Source organism: Microcaecilia unicolor, chromosome 11 (genome assembly GCF_901765095.1).
Source record: "Microcaecilia unicolor chromosome 11, aMicUni1.1, whole genome shotgun sequence".
Classification (NCBI taxonomy): domain Eukaryota; kingdom Metazoa; phylum Chordata; class Amphibia; order Gymnophiona; family Siphonopidae; genus Microcaecilia; species Microcaecilia unicolor.
Genome location: NC_044041.1, coordinates 102,822,264 through 102,846,175, shown reverse-complemented (window position 1 = coordinate 102,846,175; position 23,912 = coordinate 102,822,264). Strand labels below are relative to the sequence as shown.

The following is a 23,912-nucleotide window of genomic DNA, read 5'->3' as shown; positions in this document are numbered from 1 at the left end:
CTCTTGTCTGTATTACCTGTAAGAGTTGTAGAAGGTGTCCCGAATCTCTAACGTAAGAGGGTATGTGTGCAAGACTAGGTCTAAGGTAAAAATCCACAAACTGAGATAAAGGCTCAAATAGTGACCCACGGCTGGACACTATCGGTCGACCTGGTGGATCTATCAAAGTCTTGTGAACTTTCGGAGCAAAATATATGGCTGGAATTTTAGAGAAGTGATTATATAAATACCTTAGCTCTTGTCTTGATATAATATCCTCACTACATGCTGTTGCAAGTATCTGATGTACTTGTTGTTGATACATCATGGTGGGATCACTATCTAATTTCTGATAAAAGGAAATATCTGATAACTATTTTATCGCTTCCTTATCATAATCTACTCTGTCCAGTACTACCATCCCTCCACCCTTATCTGCTCTAAGCACAATAATCAATGTATCCCCTTTGTAAATCCGCTAGAGCTAGTTCTTGGGAACGTGATAAATTCGACCATCCTCTACTTGACCGATTCTCTAACTGTTTTATATCATGCAAAACCCATTGCTGGAAAGTGGCCAAGGTAGAATCCAAAGGGCCTTGGGTAACCCAGACAAACGGTACCCGAAAGTTTTGCAAAAAAGACTGACCAATATCATCGTCCTTCTGTGATGTACATTCATCACTATTCTCGTTATTCATATCAGAGAAATGTAAATGGAGTCGCAATTTTCGAAAGAATTTGTGCAACCAAACCCTAATGTCAAAGGGGTCATGAAACTGAGTTGGTACAAAAGAGAAACCCAGGTTCAAAATTTGTATCTGAGTTTCAGTCAAATAGTTTACGTATCGGAATTTACACTAGGTTTTAGCATAATTGAGCGCAACTATATTTAGTCACACAGAGCAGCACTCGGCACAGTCTATAACATACGTGTAAATTAAAGCATACTTTATAGAATATGCTTTGATTTCCATGCGGAAATCAAAGCGTGATGTATAGAATCTAGCCCAAATTGTTCCAGGGCATGAGTTTAGTTTTTGATTAGTTTATAGTATACCCTGAAAGGGATCGAAATTGTTCAATAATTTTGAAAAGAAAAGGTATGGATTGTTCTGGATTAGAGATGTATAACAGCACATCATCAGCTTCAGTTGATAGTTTAACAGCTGTGCCTGCAATATTAATACCTAGTATGTCAGGGGAGCATCTAATTTTCATTATTATGGGTTCTAAAACAAGTATAAAGAGAAGTGGAGAAAGCCCTGTCGTGTTCCTCTAGTGGCTGTCAATGGGGAGGAGAGTATTGAATTTGCACTCACTCCAAGTGTGGGATTATGATAAATAATTCTGAACATATCAATACAATGATCTCCCAAATTAAACCATTGAAGGACAGAAAAGAAAAACTTCCATTCAATATAATCAAAAGCTTTTTCAGCATCCAAGGAAACCAAACAAACTGGTTCCCCTGAATGCTGAGCCATGAGTAATACATGTCAAAATGTATTATCTAAGGAGAGACAACCTTTTACAAAGCCAGTTTGAGAAGCATGAATAATAATAGGGATTATTTTTGCCAAATGGACAGCTAGAATTTTCGTATAAATTTTGCAGTCGTAATTTAGAAGTGAGATCGGCCTATAATTTTTTGTGAAAAGAGGATTTCGGCCAGGCTTAGGGGCCCTTTTACTAAAGGGTTGGCGCATGGCAACCTGGAACTACCGCTGGCCCAATGCAGGTGCCGGCGGTAGTTCCGCTGCCAGCGCACGCCAAATCCAGCTCTACAGAAAATCAGGTCTGATTTTCAAGCGCAGGGGTTACCTGGCAGTAATTGGGCAATGCTGTGCGCTACCTGGCTACCACTGGGTTACCATAGGAGTCCTTACCGCCACCTCAATGGGTGGTGGTAAATGTTCCCCCCCCCCCCCCCCCCCCCTGAAATGGCTGTGCGGAAAGTGCAAACTTACCGCAAGGCCATTTCTTTTTTCCACCTTTTTACCAACTGCGGTAAAAGGGGAGTCTGCACATGGCAAAAACTCGCACTGTTGCTAGCAAAGAACCCATTTTACCACAGCTTAGTCAAAGGGGACCTTAGATTCACTGCATGCATGGTTTTGAAAAGGAAATATTGTGGAATGATTTGGGTGATAGTTTTTCATCCTCATGAGTGCCCCCTTGTGGGGTTTCCCAAGGTTCACCTATCTCTCCTTTCTTATGAGCCCCTTTTACTTGCATAGGCCCCTATCAGGCTTATTTTCGAAAGTGATCGCCGGCGATCTTCCGACATAAATCAGGAGATGGCCGGCGATCTCGCAAAAGCAGCAAAATCGGTATAATCGAAGGCTGCTTTTTTGACACCATCGTCGCTTTCCCGTCGCCGAGCCGGCGAAAGTTCAAGGGGGCATATTGGCGGCGAAGCGAAGGCGGGACATGGGCAGGCATGGGCGTGGCTACCAGATGGCCGGCTTTTGCGGATAATGGAAAAAAAAGCGGCGTTAATCAGTATTTCGCCGCTTTTACTTGGTCCTTTTATTTTCACGACCAAGCCTCAAAAAGGTGCCCGAACTGACCAGATGACCACTGGAGGTAATGGGGGATGACCTCCCCGTACTCCCCCAGTGGTCACCAACCCCCTCCCACACTAAAAAAATAAAAATAAAAACATTTTTTGCCAGCCTCAAATGTCATACCCAGCTCCCTGACAGCAGTATGCAGGTCCCTGGAACAGTTTTTGTTGGTTGCAGTGGACTTCAGGCAGGTGGACCCAGGCCCACCCCCCCCTACCTGTTACACTTGTGGTGATAAGTATTGAGCCCTCCAACCCCCCCCCCCCAAAACCCACTCTACCCACATGTAGGTGCCCCCCTTCAGCCAAAAGGACTATGGTAGTGGTGTAGAGTTGTGGAGAGTGGGTTTTGGGAGGGATTTGGAGGGGGCTCAGCACCCAAGGTAAGGGAGCTATGCACCTGGGAGGTATTTTTATATTTTTAAACATTTTTAGAAGTGCCCTCTAGGTTGCCCGGTTGGTGTCCTGGCATGTCAGGGGGACCAGTGCACTACAAATGCTGGCTCCTCCCATGACCAAATGCCTTGGATGTTACCGGGTTGGAGATCGCCGGCATTTTTTTCCATTGTCGCTGAAAAACAAAACCGGCCATCTCAAACCCGGCGAACTCTGGCATTTGGCCGGGCTAAACCGTATTATCGAAAAAAAAAGATAGCCGGCCATCTTTTTCGATAATACGGTTCCGGTCAGCTGTAGCGCCACTGCCAAAATAGATCGCTGGCGATCTATTTCGCCAGCGACATTCGATTATGCCCCTCCACGTGCATCCAACACGTGCCAAAATGGACTTACTGCCTGACTACCGCGTGGCTTTTGTGGTAATTTCATTTTTGGTACGCGTCTGCTATGCACATCTGAAAAATATTTTTTATTTTCTGGCGCGCGTAGCGGACGCGTGCCAAGTGGCATCTGATGCTCGTAGGCCATTACCGGCCAAATTCTTTACCGCTAGGTCTATGGCTGGCGGTAAGGTCTCAGACCCAAAATGGATGTGCGGCAAATTTGATTTTGCTGCACGTCCATTTTCGGGGGAGGGAGGAAGGCCTTTTTTTACAGGTGTGCTGAAAAATGATTCTGCGCACAGCCAAAACCTGGGCCTACACTACCGCAGGCCATTTTTTTAGCGTGCCTTTGTAAAAGGACCCCTATGTAACATGCATGAGTTCACTTGGGCAAGTTTTTTTGAATCCAGGTGAGATTATGTTGTTTTATGCTGATGACATCTTTGAATTGGTTCCTATTACTTCGGATGTTGACTCCGCCTTCTCAATCATAAACGATTGTATTGATAGGATCAGAGACTGGCCCTCTGTATGACTTAAATTAAATGCTGATAAGACCATAATCTTATGGTTCACTTTAAGTCTGCAAAATATCCCGCAGTGTGGAGCCCTTTTACAAAGCGGTAAGGGCAGACTTAGGAGAGACAAGGAAGAGCTTTCTGACTGCCAGGGCAGTCGAGCATTGAAATCATTTGTCCAAGGAGCTATAATTTTGGAGAGCAATTTATATACTGTCCCCATAGCTGCAAAGTCCACAGATATCTGTACTTTGGAAATTAGCCAAGGTGCCCACACACATTTACAGCTCTTTTTGTGTAGATACCATTTTCAAACTTCAGAAGAAAAAAAAAAGCCCGGGGGAATTGTGAAAATACTACAATGCACTGTTCCAGTCTCTCCCAAACTTGCTGCCAGGAATTGTTCCTTCAAGCCCAGGTATTTTCTTATTTTAAAATGGAGTACTACAAAATTCTGACATTATAGGCAAGAGAAACAAACCTAGAAGAAACAGAGAAAGTAACATTTACACTACATTGGGGTACAATAACTTGCAGATTCTGTTCCCTCTAAGCCAGTGGTTCCCAAACCTGGTCCTGAAGGCACCCCAGCCAGTCAGGTTTTCAGGATATTCACAATAAATATTAATGAGAAAGATTTGCATATAGTGAAGGCAGTGCATGCAAATCTCTCTCTTGAATATTCATTGCGGGTATCCTGAAAACCTGACTGGCTGGGGTGCTTCCAGGACTAGGTTGGAACCACTGCACTAGGGACAGGCAGGTTCCCTGAAGTCCTGCAGAGCTTGCCTGTCCCTCTCTATTGAAAATGTGATAGTGAAACAGCGCCCACCACTGGCAGTATTGCAGGTGGAGGACTCCAGCTCAGCTTAGAGGAAACAGTGCTTACAGTGGGTGTTCTGTACTTTTTAAATGTATAAATGAAAATGAAGAAAATGAAAAATGATAGCATTTACTGCATGTTTGTATTTTCCACTTTGTTATGTTCTGGAAATAGCTGTAGAAGTGCCTGACAGAGCTCTTGCTTCATATTCATGTGATTTTTGAGCTGTCTTATTGTACAATTTACTTCCTGTCCTTTGCAATACATAGTTACATCTCTAAGGTCACTTCTCTCTCGACCAGTGTGTATTTCATGTGTTTGCAGTTCAGTTGTGAAAAGGCGGTAGGGGATTTTCCTCAGAATTCACACACATGGTTTCGATATTAATTCCTTATTTCTATGCAGATGACATGCTTAACCCTCTTCAAGCCATTCTTACCCTGAACAAGATCTCAAGTTGATTTATGTTGCACAAGCTGAAGCTCCATCTGCATAAATCAAAAGGATTCTTATTCCCCAGTAAAGCATCTCTATCACTTACCAACACCCTACAGATAGAAGGAATCCAAATTCCATTGTCCAATCCATCAACATTTTAGGATTATTAGATTCTGATCTGACAAGTCCAAAAATGCTTTTTCAAATTAAAACTGATTTGATTGGTGTGAAACCTATTGCAACAGACTGCATTGTGCACTCTAGTGAATGCATTTGTCATTACTCACCTTCACTATTGTAACACCCTTTTTCAAGGATTACGATCAACTGAATGTAGCTGCCTTCAATTAAGGCAAAATAAAGCTGTGAATCTGATTAACAACACTAGAAAGTTTGACCACATAACTACAATACTTTGCACAGAGAACTAATTGCCAATTACATCTAGGATCTCTTATGAAATTCTAACTTTAGTCTACAAAATTCATTACTCAGGTCTGTACCAACCATACTTATTTATTGTATTTGTACCCCACATTTTCCCACCTTTTTGCAGGCTCAATGTGGCTTACAGAGTATAGATATGATAACGTCGTTACATGATTTAAAAAACAGTCGATCATAAGCAAAGGTGAAAGAGGATTTAGATGGAAAGGTGTTAGATAAGGTCATGTGAGAGGTGTTTTTTGGTATACTTGGGTGGTTTAAGGAATGATTTGTTTCATTGAGGGTGACTTTTGTAGGCTTTGTTGAAGAGATGTGTTTTCAAAGCTTTGCGAAAGTTGGTTAGATTGGTTATGGTTTTCAGGGCCATGGGTAGTGCGTTCCAAGACTGTGTGCTTTTGTACGCAAAGGTAGTAGCATAAGCTTGTTTGTATTTCATTCCTTTACAGCTGGGGAAGTTCAGATTGAGGAATTTGTGGGCCGATCTTTTGGCGTTTCTGAGCGGTAAGTCCACGGTTTAACATATAGAGTGGGGCATCTGCGTGGATGATTTTGTGTACAGTCGTGCAGATCTTGAACTCAATTCGTTCCTTGAGCGGGAGCCAGTGCAGTTTCTCTCTTAGGGGTTTCGCACTTTCGTATTTAGGTGTACCAAAAATTAGTCTGGCTGCAGTGTTCTGGGCTGTTTGGAGTTTTTTGATGGTCTGTTCTTTACAGCCTGCGTACAGAGCGTTACAGGAGTCCAAGTGGCTTATTACTAATGACTGTACTAGGGTGCGGAAGATGTTTCTTGAGAAAAAAAGGTTTTATTCTTTTGAGTTTCCACATCGATTGGAACATTTTTTTTCGTTGTATTCTTCGCGTGGGTGTCCAGAGTGAGGTTTCGATCAATGGTGACTCCAAGAATTTTCAGATTTTCTGAGATAGGAAGTGTGCAGTAGGGTGTAGTTATTGTGGGGTAGTTGTTTGTATTGTATTGGGAGGTGAGAACTAGACATTGAGTTTTTTCTGCGTTGAGTTTTAACTTGAATGAGTCCGCCCAGGAGTGCATGATCTGGAAGCTCTGGTGGATCTCATTGGTTATTTCGTTTAAGTCACTTTTGAACGGGATATGGATCTTAACGTCATCGGCATATATGTAGAGGTTAAGGCCACTCTAATCTATTCAACAGAATCTCCTAGTTGTGCCTCCTTTTAAATACATAGACTTGTTACCATCCATCACACCATATCTAGTGTAATAGGACATAAGTACATAAGTATTGCCATACTGGAACAGACCAAAGGTCCATCAAGACCAGCATACTGTTTCCAACAGTGGCCAATCCAGGTCACAAATGCCTGGCAAGATCCCAAAAAAGTACAACACATTTTATGCTGCTTATCCCAGAAATAAGCAGTGGGTTTTCCCCAAGTCCATTTTAATAATGGTCTATGGACTTTTCCTTTAGGAAGCTGTCCAAACCTTTATTAAACCCTGCTAAGCTAACCACCTTTACCACATTCTCTGGCAATGAATTCCAGAGTTTAAGTACACGTTGAGTGAAGAAAAATTTTCTCTGATTCGTTTTAAATTTACTACTTTATAGCTTCATTGAATGCTCCCTAGTCCTAGTATTTTTGGAAAGAGTAAACAGACGCTTCACGTCTACCCTTTCCACTCCACTCATTGTTTTACAGACCTCTATCATATCTCCCCTCAGCCGTTTTTTCTCCAAGCTTAAGAGCCCTAGCCTCTTTAGCCTTTCCTCATAGGGAACTCATAGTGAACCCTCACTCTGGAACAAGCTTCCACTGCATCTTAGACTTGATACTTCATTCCATCACCTTAAGAGTGGCCTCAAAGCAAATTTATTCCGGATGATTTTGGAAAGTAACTTTACCTGGGATGCCTGTGGTTACCTAGAATCTGGACCATTCCTCTAATCTACTCTCAATTTATATTTCAGTCATGTAAATTCAATCTCTTTTTTCTATTTTTCTATCTTTATTAGTCTTTTTTTAGATATTTGTTATTGTAAACTAGTCCCATCAGCAGTATATCAAATGCTAATAAACCTGAAGCCTAAAACCTGCCAGTCTGTTCAAGTCCTGAAACGTTGGTTCAGTAGAGATGAGACAAACAAGGATAATTTTAAAAAGCTCACAAAATAATAAAAATCAACACAGCAACATACAAAGTGCCATGCTGGATTGGACAAATGGTTCAACAAGCCCAGCCTACTGTCTCCAATAGTGGTCAGTTTCAGTCATTTGAAATTACCCTGAGGTCTGCAAATATGAAATCTCTAGAGGTTATGCCTCTGGGGAAGATACGATATGCTGATACAGGGGCCACACCTGTGGAATCATTTGTAAAGATTTAGGACAGTTTAAGACATTTTTAAAGACCCACTTGTTTCTTCTGGCATATCCTGTGGGTTGATGCAAAGTCTTGGCACAGGATCATGACATTTTTAGCACGTCCTGATCTGTTCTGATGTATGATTTTGGATGTATCTATTTTATGTATGTTTTATTGTACACTGCTTAATTTTTAGGCAGAATATAAATTAATGAAATAAATACATAAAATAAAATAAAATAAATCCTAATGGAAAAGTCATTTCCATACAGGGCTGCTGAGAGCAGTGGCGTAGCCACAGGTGGGCTTGGGTGGGCTGGGGCCCATCCACTTAGGGCTCAGGCCCACCCAACAGCAGCACATATTTAGTGCTAGCTAGTGGGGATCCCAAGCTTTGCCAGCTGAAGACCTCCCCCTGATGGTGCTGAAAACACTGCTTTCCACTTCAGCAGTCTAAGCTTCCTAAGCTGCTGATACTGGCCTCATTGCATTGGGGGGGGGGGGGGGGGGGGGGGAGGAGAACACTTGACTAGGCCCACCCAAAATCTGATGCCTGGCTACGCCCCTGGCTGAGAGACAAAGTTGGGCCCAGGGCAAACAATCTTCAGAGCCCCACCTGCCACCCCCCATCACTGCCGCTGCTGCTCCCCCCTCCTTGCCGCCACCACCATTGCTACTGCTCCCCCCCCCCCCCCCCCACCGCAGCGAACAAGAGAGAGATGAGTGCTCTGCTGGCTACAGGTCTGTCTTCCTGCCACGTCCCGCTTCCTGTGAAGTAACTTCCTGTTTCCTGTGGCCAGCAGAGCAGTCTCTTTTGATCGCTGGCGCCGGGCACTCCTTGGAGACCAGGCCCGGGGAATCTTGCCTCCCCCTCTCAGCAATCCTGTTTCTATATATCTTGCACCCAGAAAAAAGTGAGGGGAGACACCATGTCCATTTGTCTGATAATTAGGCATGGACTAGTCCTCCAGAAACTTTCCAAAACTTTATTTAAACTTACCTAAGCTATTAACTTTGCCCACACCTTCCAGCAACAAATTCCATAGTTTAATTATAAATTAACCGAATATACAATTTCTTAAATTTGTTTCATAGAGTGTCTCCTAGACCTAGTACTATTGAGACGACCATTAGGGGGCTGAGGTGGTCATTTTGAACCTGGAAGCCACCAGGGCAGGATCATCCAGGGATCACTTCTGCCCTCTCTCTCCCTCCCCTCACTACCCACCAGGAAGACAGTAACATAGTAGATGACGGCAGATAAAGACCTGTACAGTCCATCCAGTCAATCCAACAAGATAAAATGCCCAAGGGGTAGGGGGTGGGGTAGTGATTGCCTTAGATTAGGGGTGAGAGGAGGCAACTGGTTAAAGCACTGGCCTGGCCCTTTAAAAAAGTGGCCGACCCAGCTTGGGACCCACTATCTTTGTGTAGCTGCGGCCAAGAATGTGCAACGTTCCCAGCTGCAGCAATGCAAAATGAAATTTACTGTGCCAGTCACTAGGTTACTGACGTCAGACAGGGGCGGGCCCAGCAGGAGAAAGACGCGCCATCGAAGCTGGGCGAAGGCAGGCATCAGCTTTCTTCTTGCCCGTGCAGCGCCTTCGGACAGAGGAGAGAGGCGCTGCACGGGCCCGGTAAGAGGGAGGGGGGCCCGATGGAGGAGGGGAATGGCGGCGACGACCCCAAAAGGGGGCGGGGCACAGGACGGAGGATGTCGGGAGGCGGAGCTGAGGTGAGAGAGTAGTGAGGAAGGGAGGGGGGCAGGGGCTGCTAGAATTTTGCTTTTTTGGGGTGGGGGGAGCGGCGGAAAGTGGGGAGCAGCGGGGGGGGGGGGCAAGGCCGTCCGTACAGGACGCTCCTGATGAGCGCCCTTGCCCCCTCCCGATCCTTTTTTTATTTTTATTTATTTATGTGTTTTCTGACGTCCTTTGGACCAATCACAGCGCTTTTAGCTCTGCTAATGCGCTGGGATTGGCTCAAAGTTTGTTTATTTTTTCACTTAATGATTTTTCCTGGCACAGAGCTGTCCTAACGAGTGGTCCAGACCTCTCGTTAGATTTCCTGCCTTTTTCCTGCGTAAAGGCAATCGGAAAAGGTTAGTGCATGTCGTTTCAATGGGGTTTTCACACTAATTGCTCATCTCCATTCCGTTTTCGTTAGCTGCTGGCTTCCTCGGTAAAAGCCCTTTGATGCATGCAACGGATCAAATTTTCCTCGTTGGAGAGTCATTAAAGGCTCATTTAGCTTTAGTGCATCTGCCTCTAAGTTTCTCCTCCAGTCATTCACTAACTATGCCACACCCCAGAAGTACCTACACTTTGAGAAGCAAAACAGCCATTTAGTGAAGGAAAACAGTTCTTGTTCACTGCTTTGTGGGAGTAAATTTTCTTGAGGTCAGGTTTAGCTAACGCCCAAAATTAGCCAGCTCAGTCCTTTTGAAAATCTATTCCTTATTCACAGACACATTTCCAAGTGTATAACTATGTCAAAGTGGCCTTCATTGATTCCAACTGGCACACAGAAGTTTCTCAACAATGCCTGAAAGGGATAAATTCTTCTAGAGAATATATTTTTTCCCATCAAATTTACCCTAGTGGCAAAGGCGATATTTAAAGTGTTCCACAAGGGAACCCCCTCTCACACACCCCCCCCCCCCCCCCACCCACTCCCATACACAAATATTCACACATATACACACATTTTTTACTGTATGTTAGAATATAAATGGGTGTGTGGTACAACAGACTTCACCACAAGCTCCAGGTGTTCCTGTGCAAGGCTGGAGGTGTAATTTTACCACACAATGAGCAAAGGGTAACTTACTTTGCTTCTAAAACTGTTAATTTTTCCTTTTCTTGGGGGGTGGAGGTAGAGGGATACATGAGGAAACCTTTGAATCAGAGCCCCAATACTTTTCATGTTGTGGATGGCCACATAGCACACTTCAAAATTGCCAGGCATGGGGGGTGGGGGGGGGGGGTGGACATTGACAACCCTGCCATAACACCCACAGGAAACTCTGCCCTCTGCCTTTCCCTTCTCCAGTGCTCACAAAAAAACACACTTACAAAGTTTTATGCCAAAAGTGCTGCAAGACTTTTGCCTGATTTTTAAACTGATCACTTGCAATTAAAAGGGAAGTCCGGATTGTGCTTTCTGCTCGCACAAATCCTTTATGGAAAGTTCCTTTTCCTTTTGAATATATTTCAGGAAATTAAGGATCCCTTTCAGAAGAGCCAACTTTTGTCATTCATTAGGGGTGCAAAAACCGAATGGAAATTACCTGTCCCTGGACAAAGTCAAGGAGTTTGCTCAATATTGGGGGTCCTCATACACCCACAATATCCACAGAGCTGGCTCCTATGGTCTTTTTTTACTAAACTATAGTGCGTGGTAATGAACATTAGAGCATGCAAAGTCCTACTTGGCCTATAGGTATAAAATAGGAAATACAGCATTTAGTACACGATAATTCCATTACTAAGCTTTAGTAAAATCCTTCAATAAAAGGAGTTATTTCAAAACTGAGCAAGCAAGCACGCTGTGTGCTTTTCTTATTTTTAATTGCCTTACTTTTGATAGAACTGAAAGGCCAGCCTAACAATGAAGCAGGACTAGGCAGTCATCTAAGGCAGCAACTTCAGGGGGGGAGGGGAGCGCTTAAGAGTAGCAGTAAGCAAAGCAAAATAAGAATTCCTGAGAACCGAAGGTGAAATTATCTTACCTGATAATTTTCTTTCCTTTAGTCAGCTACACTGTTCTGTGCACGTGGGTGTTATCCCTGCCTACCAGCAAATAGAGGTGTTAAGGTGCACCACAAATGGACATCAAGTGGCGAGTATTTTTAAGAAACGGTGGGATGAGGTACAACTACATCCATGCTTCACTGATAGCAAACTTCAAATTACATTTTCATGGGGCGGGGAGTCAATTTGAAAGGAAATTTGAGTCCTGCAGATTACCAGAAATTGATCGTGAAACCAACAGAGGACTGAACGGATATTATACATGCTGGAGTTGCAATATCTGTGAAGTGGCTTTGCAGCTTAAAAAATTAAAAAAAAACCCAGTACCCAAAAAGTGATTACATTAAGGAGTTTTACCACATGCAAGGGGATGGGATGAGGAAAAGTTAAAGCAGCTAAGGTTCTTCAGCTTGGAGAAAAGATGGCTAAGGGGAGATATGATAGAGGTCTATAAAATAATGAGTGGAGTGGAACGTCTGTGAATTGCTTGTTTAGTCTTTCCAAAAATTCTTGGACTAGGGGGCATGCAATGAAACTACAAAGTAGCAAATTTAAAACAAATCGGAGAAAATATTTCTTCACTCAGCATATAATTAAACTCTGGAACTCGTTGCCAGAGAACGTAGTAAAAGCAGTTAGCTTAGCGGGGTTTAAAAGAGGTTTGGGTAGCTTCCTAAAAGCAACGTCCATAAGCCATTATTAAAATGGATTTGGAAAAAGTCCACTGCTTATTTCTAGGATAAGCAGCATAAAATGTATTGTACTGTTTTGAGATCTTGCCAGGTACTTGTAACCTGAATTAGCCACTGTTGGAAACAGGATGCTGGGCTTGATGGACCTTCAGTCTGTCCCAGTATGGCAATTGTTATGAATAAGTCATTTATGCAGTGCAATGTCCGTGTCAGAAACTGTGCATTGGAATGACTATAAGATTGTTTAAGACACATATGTAGGAGCATAAATCCAATCTTAAAAGAAAAAATCTGTAAGAGCCTTTGGGGTCCTTTTACTAAGGTGCGCTGAACAATGGCTTGCAGTAGTGTAGGCGTAGGTTTTGGGTGCGCGCTGATCCACTTTTCAGCGCGCCTGTAAAAAAAGGCCTTTTTTATTTTTGCCAAAAATGGACGTGCGGCATAATGAAAATTGACACATGTCCATTTTGGGACTGCGACCTTACCACCAGCCATTGACCTAGAGGTAAAGTCTCATGCATTAACCAGGTGGTAATGACCTACGCGCATCAAATGCCACTAGGTGAACGTCCGACACAACCGTCCAAAAATAAAAATTATTTTTGGGCTGTGTGCCAAAAATGAAATTACCGCAAGAGCCACGTGGTAGCCGGGCGGTAACTCCATTTTGGTCTGCTCAGTGTGCTGCTGCGGCTAAGAAAGCAAATAGAATGTTAGGTATTATTAGGAAAGGAATGGAAAACAAAAATGAGGATGTTATAATGCTTTTGTATTGCTCAATGGTGCGACCGCACCTTAAATATTGTGTTCAATTCTGGTCGCCGTATCTCAAAGAAGATATAGTGGAATTAGAAAAGGTGCAAAGAAGGGCGACGAAAATGATAAAGGGGATGGGACGACCTTCCTATGAGGAAAAGCTAAAGCGGCTAGGGCTCTTCAGCTTGGAGAAAAGGCGGCTGAGGGGAGATATGATAGAGGTCTATAAAATAATGAGTGGAGTTGAATGGGTAGATGTGAAGCGTCTGTTCACACTTTCCAAATATACTAGGACTAGGGGGCATGGGATGAAGCTACAGTGTAGTAAATTTAAAACGAATCCAAGAAAATTTTTCTTCACTCAACGTGTAATTAAACTCTGGAATTCACTACCAGAGAATGTGGTAAAGGCGGTTAGCTTAGCGGAGTTTTAAAAAAGTTTGTACGGCTTCCTAAAGGAAAAGTCCATAGACTGTTATTAAATGGACTAGGGGAAAATCCACTATTTCTGGAATAAGCAGTATAAAATGTTTTGTACTTTTTGGGGATCTTGCCAGGTATTTGTGATCTGGATTGGCCACTGTTGGAAACAGGATGATGGGCTTGATGGACCTTTGGTCTTTCCCAGTATGGCAATACTTATGTACTTATGGGTGCATGTAGACACTTACATGGCTTAGTAAAAGGGCTCTTTTGGTAGCACATTTTGTTGAATTTGGACATACATTTAAAGATCTTAGGTGTTTTGTTATTGATGTGGTAAAAGCACATAAGCGTGGGGGAGACTGGAAATTGAAACTGCAACAGCGTGAGTGCTGGTGGATTTTCAAATTGAAGACCGTAGAACCACAAGGTTTAAACTTTGGTTTAGATTGGAATGTGCAATATTGTGTTTAAGGGAAGGGAAATGAGACTTGATATACCGCCTTTCTGAGGCTTTTGCAACTACATTCAAAGCAGTTTACATATATTCAGGTACTTATTTTGTACCAGGGGCAATGGAGGGTTAAGTGACTTGCCCAGAGTCACAAGGAGCTGCAGTGGGAATTGAACTCAGTTCCCCAGGATCAGAGTCCACTGCACTAACCACTAAGCTGTCTTTGGCATCTGATATCAAAGTGCCATTTTGAAGAACTCTGCAAGTGTTTTGCATTAAGTGTTTTCATGACTGGTTCTTCTTATTTAAAGTTGACAATAGAATTTGTATGGATAACTTGATGTTTCTTTCTTTAAAGGATGCTTATTACACAAAGGAAAAAAATGCTTCAGTTGAGCTATAACAGCACAATCCCCTGAGGAAGCTTGTTTAAAAGTGAAATGGATGTTCCGTCATGAGTAAAACATAAGTGTTTTTATGCTCATAATGTGCTATTCAAAAGTATAAGCATTGACTGAAGTTAAATCTGTGGAATAATAATATTAAAAGACTTTAAGAAAAAAATTGAAAAAGAATCATAAAGATTAATGTTTAGATTTGGGAGATTTTACAACCAATGAATGAAAACAGACCCACACAGAGGAAGCAAGTAATTAGTCTTGCTCCTCGTGAGGTCTCTGAGGTCCGTTTTCTCCTGTTTTTGCTAATTTTTCTTGTTGATTAACTCAGCTTTCATACCAGGTGTATTTTGGTTGGTTGTGAGGCTCTGCTATCACATTATGTGGGTCCCAGCCGATATTCAGCTGGGACTTGCATAAGTGTCTTATATGGGTTTTGGCTGAATTTCAGCTGGGACCCGAATAACAGCTGGTGGCCATCACATGCCTGGTAACCCCAGATATTCAGTTCCAGTGCTTGAACATGGCCTGGCATTGAATATCCAGGGCTAATTTAGTCAATGACAGTCAGCACTTATAAACACGCTGACCACCTCTGGCTGAATATGGTGGTGGTGGAGGGGAGGGGAGGGAGGAGGGGGGAATTAGACTATAAGCTCTCAGGGGACAGGGAAATATCTAGAGGGGTATAATCGAAAGGGATGCCCAAGTTTTGCTGAGGACGTCCTCGCAAAACGTCCCGATGGAGGGGCAGGAAAACTCGTATTATTGAAACAAGATGGACGTCCATCTTTTGTTTCAATAATACGGTCGGGGACGGCCAAATCTTGAAATTTAGGTCATCCTTAGAGATGGTCGTCCCTAGACTTGGTCGTTTCTGATTTTCAGCAATAATGGAAACCAAGGACGCCCATCTCAGAAACGACCAAATGCAAGCCCTTTGGTTGTGGGAGGAGCCAGCATTCGTAGTGCACTGGTCCCCCTGACACGCCAGGACACCAACCGGGCACTGCAGTGGACTTCATAAATTGCTCCCAGGTACATAGCTCCCTTACCTTGTGTGCTGAGCCCCCCAAAACCCACTACCCACAACTGTACACCACTACCACAGCCCTTACGGGTGAAGGGGGCACCTAGATGTGGGTACAGTGGGTTTGTGGTGGGTTTTGGAGGGCTCACATTTACCACCACAAGTGTAACAGGTGGGGGGGGATGGGCCTGGGTCCGCCTGCCTGAAGTGCACTGCACCCACTAAAACTGCTCCAGGGACCTGCATACTGCTGTGATGGACCTGAGTATGACATTTGAGGCTGGCACAAAATATTTTGAAAGATTTTTTTTTTGAGGGTGGGAGGGGGTTAGTGACCACTGAGAGGTCATCCCCAATTCTCTCCGGTGGTCATCTGGTCAGTTTGGGCACCTTTTTGTGCCTTAGTCGTAAGAAAAACAGGACCAGGTAAAGTAGTCCAAGTGCTCGTCAAGGACGCCCTTTTTTTTCCATTATGGGTCGAGGACGTCTGTGTGTTAGGCACGCCCAAGTTCCGCCTTCGCTACGCCTCTGACACCCCCCCCCCCCCCCGTGAACTTTGGCCATCCCTGTGACTGAAAGCAGTTGGGGACGTCCAAAATCGGGTTTTGATTATACCGATTTGGATGACCCTGTGAGAAGGACACCCATCTTTCGATTTGTGTCGAAAGATGGGCGTCCTTCTCTTTTGAAAATAAGCCTGCTAGTGGACCAGAATGTAACTCATCTTGAGCTACTACAGAAAAAGGTGTGAGCTATAAATAAATATAAAGAAATTGCAATAAGTGGTGGAGATTTCAGTTCCTTAGACAGAAGTTGGGCCACATTTTTTAACGGTAAAACAGACTGAACAATGGATTGCAGTTGCTTTGTGAAGCTAGAAAAAGATGTTAAAAAGGAGAAATTCACTGTGGCTTCAAGGAATACAGAAAAGAGGAAATATGATAGTAATGGCAAAGCCAAAGATCGGTTCATTACTTTTTAAAAGTACTTAAGTAAAAATTAGAAGTACTGACTTCAGAAGTAGTGAAGTAAAAGTAGAGAGTCTTATCCAAAAAAAACACTCAAGTAAAAGTATTAAAGTGCAGCTCTTAAAACTACTTTTTTTGTACTACAAAGTAAAAAGTATTCTTAAAAGTTGGACTACAGAATCTAATATGTTTACAGGCAATGTTCCAGGGGATCACACAAGGTCCTTCCTAGAAAAAAAACACCCTGAGATCATTAATACATCTATCGGAAAACAAAACAAGCTGGATTAGTACAGATCAGTCCTACACCGACACTTGATACTAACAGAATACCTGGGTTTTTCACACAGTCCTGGAAGTTTACATCAGAGGAGGCGGGCTTGGCACAGGAAGCACTAGCAGCACTGCAGAGAGCTAGGTCCTGTGCGTCTCCCATGGTAGTTTATTAGCGCAAGCCCAGCAGAGGTACAACAGGAGGGAGGGCGCAAGACTCTGCTGCAGGCCCATAGTGCTTGGGAGGGGAGAGGGAGTGGGCCTTGCAAGTAGTGAAGATGCGGTTTAGGCTGGGGAGGCAGCTGAGCCTGGCAACAACAAAGTAATAGCCAATCAACAATTGTTTTGGGCAGGTGTAGCGAGTGGGGGCTAGGGTTTCCAGGCGATGTCAGAACCTGGCTTACATCTGATTAGGCCTGAACTTCTGGTCACAGCTCAGCTGTTTTTGGGACGGAAGTCCAGGCCCAATCAGCTACAAGCCACGTCTGATATCGCTTGGAAAGCCTGTAGAAGAGGGAAGCAGAGAGATGGAAAATACTTTTTTTTTTTTAACTACTTTCCAAATTTGTACTTTGTTACTAAGTACAAAAGTATAACTTAAATGTAACTCATTACAAGTAAAAAGTATTGAAAAAAAAAAAGTAACTCATGACAAGTAAAAGTACTGCCAATTGTACTTAAGTATACAAGTACTTCGTTACTACCAATCTTTGGGCAAACCCCAGTCAGCAGCATCTGTAGTGCTGCTGACAGAAACTACAACTTCATTATCAATTTCAGTCAGAAGAGAGGGAAATGCAGAGCATTGTCACCAGAAGAATGACGCCAGGTTATCCCTGAAGAGGAAGAGATGGGAAACAGAAAATGGAGAATGAAAAATTGTAGTTAAAACAAACATAAAACCAAAACAAACAAAAAATCTTACCTTGGTAAAGGGACTGAGGGCTTAAGTAGCATGGGGTGCTGGTGAGCCCGATAATGTAACGGAGATGATGCAGGAGACTTCTGCATCGGTCGATCTAAACCAGTAAAGAAAAGAAGAGCTTTAAAGTGGTTGTAAATTATTATTGATCCCTTAATTCTTCTTATTCAAGTAGACTAACAGAACAACCATAATTATTTGTTATAAATTGTTACTAAATTGATGACTATTTCTTAACCCTGCCACATAATTAACAAGACTTAAACAATATACCAAAATGTAGTTAGTTCCCTGAATTCACTGAAGTTTGACGCTGGTGTGACTGGCGCACTGCATTCTCCTCTAGAATTTCTCCAAGTGCAGTGTGGATGCAGCGCACATGGCGCGTTTTTCGGAGTGAGAGGAGAGAGACAAGGAGGAGAATATAGTGCTACTGCAATAGTCCTGGATTCTTTGTGGATAGTGATACAGACCACCATAAAAATTATCCAAAAATGTTGCAACTGAGCTTCTCAGGCAACATAGGTCTCTCCAATGAACTAGGCAACGGCTGCACTCAAAACATAGGACATGATTCATACTATTTTTTACAAGCTTGAACTTCTTTTTTTTTTTTGTTCTTTTTGCTGGAAAGTGTTCTTAGTTGCTAGCAGAGGTGAATTGATCCTTTTGAGAATGAAACCAACCACTGAAAAAGAAAAAGTTCATCGAATGGGCAAGTCAGAAGCAGCCCTGGTGGAGCCCATGTAAACTTAAAGGGGGTCTCAAGCTCGGCCAGCTGAAGACTTCCCCCTGATGGTAACAAAAATGCTACTCTCCACGATACTGGCACCTGCACACGCTCAGTTTTCAGCGCATGCCTGCTGCATACTACCAAGGTGGAAAGAAGCATTTTCCCGCCAGCTGAAATATTTTTTTTGGTGGTGGTTGGAAGGGGGGAGAACGCTTGGTGCCCACCTACTTCTTGCCTAGGCCCACCCAAAATTTCTTGTCTGGCTATGCCCCCAGTCAGAAGGAGCTGCAGTGGGAATTGAACTCAGTTCCCCAGGATCAAAGTCCACTGCACTAACCACTAGGCTGCTCATCCACTCCACTGCTCCACTCCACTCGTATTGTATCACATCTGCATGTACATTGCAACACTGCCCAAACTCCATCCCACGTCATGCCTACACTGAAAACGAAATGACTTTATACTCAAGGATATTGAAAGAGCTCAAATAGGTTCTGGTATATAATAGATCCTTGGAGACAGGGGAGATTCCACAGGATTGGAGAAGGGTGAATGTGGTCCCTCTCCACAAAAAGGTGACAGAGAAGAAGTGGGAAACTACAGCCTGATAAGCCTCACGTCGGTGGTAGGAATAATAATAGAGACACTGTTAAAGGAAAATATAGTAAAATTCCTGGAATCCAATGGCTTACAAGATCCAAAGCAACATGGGAAAACCATGTCAAACAAATCTGATTGATTTCTTTGGGTGACCAGAGAACTAGATCGAGGGCACACACTAGATGTGGTCTATTTGGACTTCAGGAAAGCCTTTGACATGGTTCCTCATATAGGAGGCTTATGAACAAATTGAACAGGCTGAAGTTAGGACCCAAAGTGGTGAACTGGATTAGAAACTGGTTGACTGATAGACATCAGAGGGTGGTAGTGAATAGAATTCACTCGGAGGAAAGAAGGGTGAGTAGCGGAATGCCCCAAGGATTAGTACTAGAGCTGATTCTGCTCAGTATATTTGTGAATGACATTGCTGAAGAGTTAAAAGGGGTAGTTTACCTTTTTGCGAATGACACAAAGAGAGTGAACACCCCAGAGGGAGTGTACAATATGAGAAGTGATCTAAAGAGATTAAAATGGTGTAATATTTGGCAGTTTAATGTAAAGAAGTGTAGAGTGATACACACTGAGTGTAGAAATCTGAAAGAGTTGTATTTGCTAGGGAGTGAGAGACTAAGCACAGACTGGGAGAGGGACCTTGAGGTGATAGTGTTGGAGGATCTTAAGGCAACAAAACAATGTGACAAGGCTATGGCCAAAGCCAGAAGGATGCTAGGCTGCACAGAAATAGACATATCCAGTAGAAAAAAGGAAGCGTTAATGCCTCTGTACAAGACGTTGGTGAGGCCCCATTTGGAGTATCGTGTTCAATTTTGAAGGCCGTATCTCACTAAGGATATCAAAAGAATTGAGGCAGTTCAGAGGAAAGCAACAAAAATGATATGAGGCATGTGCCAAAAGATGTATAATAATTCTCAATATATATACCCTAAAGGAAAGGAGGGATAAGGGCAGTGGTGTGCTGGAGCCGGCTTGCGAAAGCCGTTTGTTAGTAGCTACTTTAACAACTGGCTCCCAAAATTTGGGCTCAGGTCCACTCCTAGCATCATTACTGGCTACTTTATCAACTGGTTCCCAAAATTTAGGTTCAGATCCCTTCCTGGCATTGGCGTCCTACTCCCCTGTGGCTTAGGCATCTTCTCTCACCACTGCCCCCTGCCCTATGCAGGACCTCTCTGCACTCACTCTCTTTGTTCCCCCCCCCCCCCCCTCTGCACCTTCTTACCTCTTCTTGTTGTGCTGCGATTCATTTTTTTTTAAGCAGTGCTGGCATATGTGAGCCGGAATAGGGTGCTTCAGCCAATCCCGGGGACCTTCCTTCAGCCCTCAGGGCAAGACAGGCTAAAGGAAGGCCCCCTGGGATTGGCTAAAGCAGCCTGCTCTTGCTGATGTGTGCCAGCACTACCTAAAAAAAATTAATCACGGCAGAACAAGAAGAGGCAAGTAGGTGCGGGTGAGCTGCTCTATCCACATTGTCATTCTTTATTGTTGATAGTATTTTTATTTGATCTTACTTACATTTTTAAACATGCCAGCAGCATAGGGATGTACACAGAGGAAGTACTGGTTTTATCGGTTAGAATATTAATTTGTTCTAAATTTTAAATCATTGTGTCATTGAGAGGAGCACATAGGGACTCCCTGTATTCATTCAGAGATGTTTTCACCTAGTAAAGGGCCACAAAAAACAGACATCATGTTATGAAAATCAGGTGCTTAACTATCAGACTTACTATTTATAAGTACAATTTAAAAAAAAACATTAATTAGGTTGAAACCTGGGAGCATTTAACATCTTTTTTTCCTTGTGCCTACATCAAAAGAAAAAGATGGCATGTGGGAACTTGCTCCTTTTGTTTTGTGGATTGCAGTGGTATATTATAAAAATGCACTTGCCTTTTTTATTACTACTATTTCACAGAGAAGTATTGAATAATGAGGGAAGGGCTTCTTTCATGCAGAAGTTCTGTCCAGAGTCAGTCTAAATGTGCCAACATTAGCCAGTACAGCACACTATTAGCCACCAAGTTCATACTAAGTTAATTATGTTCCGTGGAAAATAAATCTTTTGACTCAAGCTGCTTGCTATGTGAATATTCTACCACTGTTTCATTATTGCTGCCAATAATTACATATTAAGAACATTTGTTTGAAACTTTGTTTTAATTTGTTTATCCAGTTCTTACATGCACATGGTTTTGCTTTTTAAACCCAAAGGTGAATTAAGGGTGGTTGAATAATTAGATATAAACTGTGTTTCTGCCCTTACTTGTTTTGGACTGCTTTGGGTCCTGCTGATCTGTACATCTGCTGTCTGGAATTTTGGAAGATGGAAATGAGAAAATAATTAAGTTTTGGATGTACTCTGTAGAAGTTGTTATTTACTTTTGCAATATGTGTATGGATGCCCACAAGAAAAACCTCACTCACTGGCCTTCAATCTCCAGAATAGCAGTGGTAAATCTCCATCTTTGAGATGGGCCACCTTTGGTGTCTCTGAACTCCTTTACTTTTGATGGCAGGGATAACAAGCCCCATCAGACAAATAAATGGACTGCCACTGCTCCCTGCTGCTTGTTTCTGGCTCTGAGCAGCATGCCAAGACTTCTCGAGCAAGTATGCATCAGAATTCCTGGGATGCTGCTCAGAGCCAGAAATAAGCAGCAGAGAGTGACGGTAGTCCATTTATTTGGCTGGTGGGGCTTGTCACCCCTACCAGCAAAGGTATGCCTAGCATGCCCACATGGGGGGAGGGAGGAGAGAGAGGAATGTGTTGCCCCCCAGTCCACCTCAGGGGCCCCCCAAATTATAGGGCTGGCTATTCCCAGAGAAAGAACCTGTTGTTAAAAATTTCCCAGTATACCACTGGATAGGGGGGATATGATACAGACATTTAAACACTTACAAGGTATTAATATACAAACTAATCTTTTTCAGAGATGGGGAAGTGGTAGAACTAAAGGGCATGAGTTGAGGTTGCAGGATGGGAGAGTTAGGAGCAATGTCAGGAAATACTTTTTAACAGAAACAGTGGTGGGTGCATGGAATGCCCTCCTAGAGGAGGCTGTGAAGATGAAAACACTGACAGAATTCAAGAATGTGTGGGATAAACACAGAGGAACACTATACAGAAAAGGATGGAATCCAATGAAAGCTAAACTTAAATGATCTCATAGCTGGAGTGAGTTTTGACGGCAGCTTCAGAAGTTGGGAAGTTAGACCAATGCTGGGTCCTGTAAAAATAGCATAAACAGATCAGGATCAAGGTTGGAGTGGGCTTCAATGGCTACTCCAGTAGTTGGGAAGTAGGACCAATACCGGACAGACTTCTACCTTCTGTGCCCCAAAATTGGCAGAGAAAGATAGAGATACCAGTACTTAATCATAATGAAGTGGAACCACCTTGTTCACCTCTGGCCACCTTGATGAGCAGAGTGGATGTACCATGCAGGTCTTTATCTGCCAACATTTACTATGTTACTATAAAATTATTTCCTTAAGATTACATATAGTAATCATGTCCTGCAGAACAGTGAATGTGGGTGGTATTTACACATATGGGGAATGTTTCAGGGCCAGCTAAAACATTAGTCAAAGTAGGTGATCGCCTAGTATGGTACCTTCTTAGAGGGGAAGGATGGCAAAAATATCTGCAGTCAAAGCAAACAGAAAAGAATAAACCTATAATTATTAATTTTTCACTTGGAGGGAGGGTGAGCAATTTTCAAATAGTCCATTTACCCAGATAAATAGCTTTGGGAAGCTGTCTGCATGATAGATAGATAGATAGATAGATAGATAGATAGATAGATAGATAGATAGATAGATAGATAGATAGATAGATAGATACATCTAGGCTGGTTGTTATGCTTTCCTGTCTATGTTTTTGGAGTTTCTTTCTTGCTGTGTTTAGTCTGTAAACTGCTTAGTTCTCTACTCAGTTATAACAGTATAATACATTTGAATTAAGAATAAAGAATAAAGATAGCACTTGCAGCTAACTTACAGCTGAATTGCACAACCCACTAAATCAGCACTACACCACTGCCTCGCAGGAAGATGCTCTTTGCTGGAAGGGATGAGGTTGGGTGTAAGGAGATTATTAGGGGACGATATTCAGACCATGGGAATTAGCCTGGCTGCTTGACGCAGTCGGCACTGAGCCCAGATATTCAATGCCAGGTCATTTCCGATAATGTAATGGGGATGATGCAGGAGTCTTTCAACTTAACTGGCCAAAGTCAATATTCAGTGCTGGCCAGTTAAGCTGAAACCAGCCAAAGATAGGACTGCTCTTTGGGCGGCCCAATTTGGCCTTTAAACTTAGCCAGCAATGTGCTGAATATTCGAGGATAGCCAGTTATATCACACGATATAGCCGGTTAGCCACTTAGCGCTGACTGTGAATATTCAGTGGGAGATAACCGGCAAATACCTGCTGAATTTCACAGATTTCCAGTTAAGCGCTATTTAACCAGTCATGAGCCGTTCTTGGACAGTTAAATAGCGCTGAATATCGGGCAGTTGGTGTCTGCTGAAAGGAATGAGAGTGCGCTCTGCTAGAAACATAGAACATGAGGGAAGAAAGGCACTCATCCAGTCAAATCCAGTTTCATTTCCAGTACAATGCTGCACACTCTAGTTCAGCCCTGGCTTTCCTTTCACATCTTTAAAAGTAGGACTGCTCTGTGTGTGCCTAACCCAGGCTTTCTTGAATCTTGCTGCTGTTTTTGCCTATACCACCTCTGTTGGGAGGCCGTTACAAGCATTCACCACCCTTTCCACATCCTGTCCCTGCAATTGCCACAGCACCATGCAAAGTCTCCCCGCCCTCACAAAACTCTCTCTCCTGCAACTGCCCCACCAGCCCATAAACTGCTCCACAACCAATATATAGTCCCCTCCACAACTGTCCCCCTGCACACTTCCCTACCCCACACACTGCCACACCCCAAAAAAACAACCCTGCAACTGCCATACCAAAAAACAAGCCCATTGCAAC

At 43.1% G+C, this 23,912-nt stretch overlaps 1 protein-coding gene across 3 annotated transcripts in view; it reads right to left on the bottom strand.

Annotated features, from left to right (window-relative positions):
• Nucleotides 1-23,912, bottom strand: part of LOC115480718 (PML-RARA-regulated adapter molecule 1-like) — a 171,881-nt gene that overhangs the window by 77,303 nt on the left and 70,666 nt on the right. For all 3 annotated transcript variants that reach the window (XM_030219583.1, XM_030219584.1, XM_030219585.1), the window contains exon 3: nt 17,566-17,659. In XM_030219583.1, the coding sequence (XP_030075443.1) occupies nt 17,566-17,659 (94 nt within the window). The remainder of the gene's footprint in view (nt 1-17,565; nt 17,660-23,912) is intronic.